This window comes from Pteropus vampyrus, unplaced genomic scaffold, assembly GCF_000151845.1.
Source record: "Pteropus vampyrus isolate Shadow unplaced genomic scaffold, Pvam_2.0 Scaffold66, whole genome shotgun sequence".
Classification (NCBI taxonomy): Eukaryota; Metazoa; Chordata; class Mammalia; order Chiroptera; family Pteropodidae; genus Pteropus; species Pteropus vampyrus.
Window position 1 is genome coordinate 657804 of NW_011888847.1, and position 4537 is coordinate 662340.

The following is a 4537-nucleotide window of genomic DNA, read 5'->3' on the forward strand; positions in this document are numbered from 1 at the left end:
ACACACACACCACCTTTATCTATGTTCTACTGTGAAAATTGTGAAGACTTAAATTTACCAAATGAATCATGAAAGATGCTATCATAGAGTAAGAGGCACTTTTCTCCCACAGAACATCTCCTCACTCATAAAGACTTGTAAGAAATGACCTTACCCCCAAGTGTCATCGGCCCCCTACGCCTAGGTAGCTGTTGCTCACTGTCACATTTCCTCTCCCCCACAAAGTGTCCTCCTGCCTTGCTCTGCCCTCCAGACTGTTCCTCCATCAAGAGCCTTTTCAGAGCTCTTCAGCTAAATCCTAGGCCAGCAGACAGTGCTTCTGCCTCAGCCATTCTGAATGTCTGCTGCCTAGGAAATTTCCTGAGACACTTTCAGCTCTTGCATTAAAACTGCGTGAGAGTCTTCCTCAGGAGGCCTAATAGCACATTTCATCTGCGAGCCACTTTATAAACATTAACTGATTAAGCCGCCCACACTCCTCACAAGCTCTGGGCTTCTGCACAGTGGACCTCATTCTCCACTGTTCTCAAATTACTCCCGGAGGGAGAAAGCTGGGACCTTAAGGATCTTTTGAGGGTATTTTAGGCCAAGACAATATTAATGCCAAAGGCCTTGTAGTAGTAATCCCACTTGGATAATGGCATGAATGCGGAAGGGATTTAAATCCATGTTTATATAAAAGAGACTGAATTGAGGTTCTCATCTCCCACAGCCAGATTAGCAGAGAGAAGAACTTGACTCTATGGTCTAGGGCAGGGCTACCGAAGTACAACCATGGTACCAAATTCAACCTGCTTTATTATAAATAAGGTTTTATTGGAACACAGTCATGCTCATGCGTTTACATGTTAATTATGGCTACTTTCGTCCTAAATATCAGTTGAATTGTTGCAATAGAGATCAAATGATCTGCTGAGCCAGAAAGTATATAGAAAAAGTTCACTTCACAATTTTCACAATAGAACATAGATAAGGGTGGTTGGTGTGTGTGTGCGTAAGAAACTTAAAGTGTTCTCATCCTGTATACTCTCTATATATCTTTAAGCAAGTCTCTCTCCCTCTCCAGACCTCAGTTTCTACATGTTTCTGAACAACCTCTAACCTGAGCCACTGCATTGGGCTTGTTCTTTCATTGTTTTGTAAGTATTAGCATCTAACATATTAATTTTGTCTCATTATTATAGCTGACTTCATTGAGAACAGAAACAGTATTTTCTGAGTCTTATGAATCATCCCAAGCACGAAGGCTCTATGCTGAGTCCCAAATCCATTTATGAAGTATAACTGAATTGACTTGAATTGTACTTCTTTCTTTGCAGAGAGATCTCACAGAATGATGTCTTGGAAGTGATAGAGGCAAATGTGTTCTCCGATCTGCCCAAATTACATGAAATGTAAGCAAGAACCATGAGGTTTGCTCATGACTATTCTTGGCAATTGCCTTAAAGTCTGTTTAGAGCCCTGGCTCTGCCCTGTCTGCAGATCCCTAGAATTTCATTTTAAGATGTCAAAGTCAGCCCAAAAGGCACTGTCATGTGTCCTTCTGCATGGTGATCCAGGTATCAGTCCAGAGCCTACTCTTATTCCATTCCTTCTCTCCCAGAGTTTTTTACATAGTAGACCCAAGAACCTTGCTCTGTGACTGCCAGCAAGTATCTCCATTTCATCCTCACATTCAAAGTTATTCCACAGTCAGAGCCAAAAATTACTCTCACATGATGTAGTTGAAGATGAGCAGTCCTAGTTTGAATACTAGCCTATGCCATATAATCAACAATAAACCTTGGCCAAGATACAAAATCATTCTGAGATTTAGATTTCTCACCTGTGAAATGAGAATCATAAAATTCCATGCCTCATAGTATCGCTGTGATGGATAAATGAGATGATAAATGCAAATTAGATCTAACGCATCAACTGGCATTAGAGTATGTCATAATGATCCTTGATTCCTCTACTATTCCAAATTTCCTTTCTTTCGTTGACCTTCTAGTTTACATACATGTCAATACTTACACAGATCCAGTCTATATCAGTCTATAATTACCACAGATTGAATAGAATCATAGATTGTTGAAGCTAGAAGAGACTTTAGAGACAGTATGATCCAGGATTTTCCAAAGTAGGTTGTGTGTATCATTAAACACTCGGGAATTTATTAACTGTTTGAAAAAGGGAAAAAAGATTCTACGGTCAAATAAGGTTAGGAAACACTGGGAAAATAAAGTTAGATTCACCTACTATAGGAAAACTTCTCAGTACCTATAATATGGGAATCTCTAAGAAGGATATTATATTAAATGATTCTCAACTAATTTCACTGGTAAGGTTTCTTCTGTGGAGCATAATCTCAGACAATTCCCATGAAACACAGTTAGAAAAGCCAATGAACCATTTTTCTAATTTTACAGATGAGCAATGAAAGGCACAGAGAAGTTACGAGGTTTGTCTAAAGTCACCCAGCAAAATCCACAGCAGGATAAGGACTTGAACATAAATCTCTTGACTCTTTTGCATCTTTTTAAAAAGTTTTAAGGCTTTGCCAAGTATCAGTGGGAAATATACATACACATACGTATACGGTGTCTAATGACCAGAGTGCGATGCACACAAGAACACATACACACACAGCTTTATTCAGGAGTCACACTCGGCCTGTCCATTTTGACGGAATCTCTTTCCCTTTTCCTTCCTTGCACTCTCTCTACTCCTTTCTTCTTCATTGTCATTAAACTTCTGCAAGTGATGCCTTCTCTTCCCTTCCCAATTGCCCTCCTGCTCCTTCCTTTCTTCTCTCTCTGTTTGGCCTCCCCTTACCCTAGTTGGAAAAAGACCCCTGGGCAGGGTCTCAGAACCCAAAGGGAATATTAGAGAAATAAACCAAAGGGCAGCCAGCCCTCTGGGCATGGCCAGGTAGGTATCCCCCTATGCAGTTCAATGGGCAGTGAGCTAATGGGACAGTTCTTTCATCTCTTCCTTGCATGGAGAGGTGATTACCCCCATGTAGCACTGACTGTACTTAAAATGATTAATTACCTGGTACTTGGATCTAGGTAGCTACATGTTACTGCAACATAAAAGCTAATGAAACAGGGAGGAAGTAATTAACACAGAGCATCTCTGCAAATATACATTGATCCAGCAAGATGAGGAAAGGGCAGCCTCTCTCTGTTGGAATCTAAATGTGAACATGCTCACCTCCAGAATATTGATCAGGACACAGCACAGGCCAACCCAGGGCAGAAGTCACTACTTCTCATGAGCTGTAAGGGAGCAGGCAGCCTCAGTCTACAGCATGAAGGGAATCACTGGCTACTGTCTGCTGGGAGTTCATGGTTAAAACCAGTATGTACCCTATTCTTCGTTCTCTGCCTCTTCACTCTTTTTTCTCCAACCTCCTTTTGCCCCTCACCTTTATTCCTTCTCACCCGTCTTCTTTCTCACCCTCTTTTGTTGTTTTCCATCCTCTTATCTCTTGTTTCCTGATAGACAAAAGCTTATTTTCTCATATTAGTCTCATCCCTACCCTCTTGGCCTCCTCAGAGCCTGGGATATTCTTACTTGTTATAGATGCTGCTGCGCTCAAGGTAAAAATGACTCAACCAACCAGTGCTTTGTTTGCCTCTGATGGACACAGCCCAGGAGGACTTTGGTGATGAGGGTTAAACAGGACGGTGTTAATATTTAATCTGCACAGTTTAGCATAGTAAAAGGCACTGCATGCATGCTCAATCTTTATTTTAATGATAGCTGGATGGATGAATGGATGGACAGATGGACGGATGAATGACTTATTGATATACTCTACATAATGTGAAAAATACGACAGCAGTCCTTACTGTTAAGATCACATTCGTTGTTGTTTCCTCTTTTACAGTAGAATTGAAAAGGCCAACAACCTGCTATACATCGACCCTGATGCCTTCCAGAACCTTCCCAACCTCCGATATTTGTAAGAACTGTACTTCAATGCCCCCTCTATGATCAGATTGTGTAGTCCTATTTTAGCAAAATACTCCTATTTTGCTACTCTGAGGAGCAATTGCTTTTTATCAAAGATGTGGGGAAGAAGCGGAGATGGAAAGATACTTGCTGGTGGATTTTAGTTCAGTTTAATGAGTGAATTCCACTAATATAATTCCATTTTATTTTCATTTACTAAAACAGACATCATAAGGAATGCCATTTGCATTAATGGGATTATCACAAAGACCTCTTGCAGAACTCAGTCTTAATTTAGTGTTAATGAGATGCAGCCAAAATTTCTGCTAGCATTTAGCTTGTGACCTTGACCTCAAAAACATCTTCTCTCTTGTTCTGCATATATTCATTTTTTTTTCTTTGATAGATTACAGTGTTTTACTTTGTAAGTTTTGGTTAATAATAGACATGGTATTTATCAGCAGAGAGATTCCTAATGTTTGAGCTCTAGCCCCTAGGCCTGCCCCCATCAGCAAAAACATTACTTCTTTTATTCAAATGGCTTTCAGATTAGCTGAGGGCTTGACAGAGCCCTGGGTGCTATGATGAGGCCCCA

At 40.5% G+C, this 4537-nt stretch overlaps 1 protein-coding gene across 2 annotated transcripts in view; it reads left to right on the top strand.

Annotated features, from left to right (window-relative positions):
• FSHR (follicle stimulating hormone receptor) overlaps positions 1 to 4537 on the top strand; it is a 160742-nt gene that overhangs the window by 106922 nt on the left and 49283 nt on the right. For both annotated transcript variants that reach the window (XM_011361293.1, XM_011361294.1), the window contains exon 4: positions 3878 to 3952. In XM_011361293.1, the coding sequence (XP_011359595.1) occupies positions 3878 to 3952 (75 nt within the window). The remainder of the gene's footprint in view (positions 1 to 3877; positions 3953 to 4537) is intronic.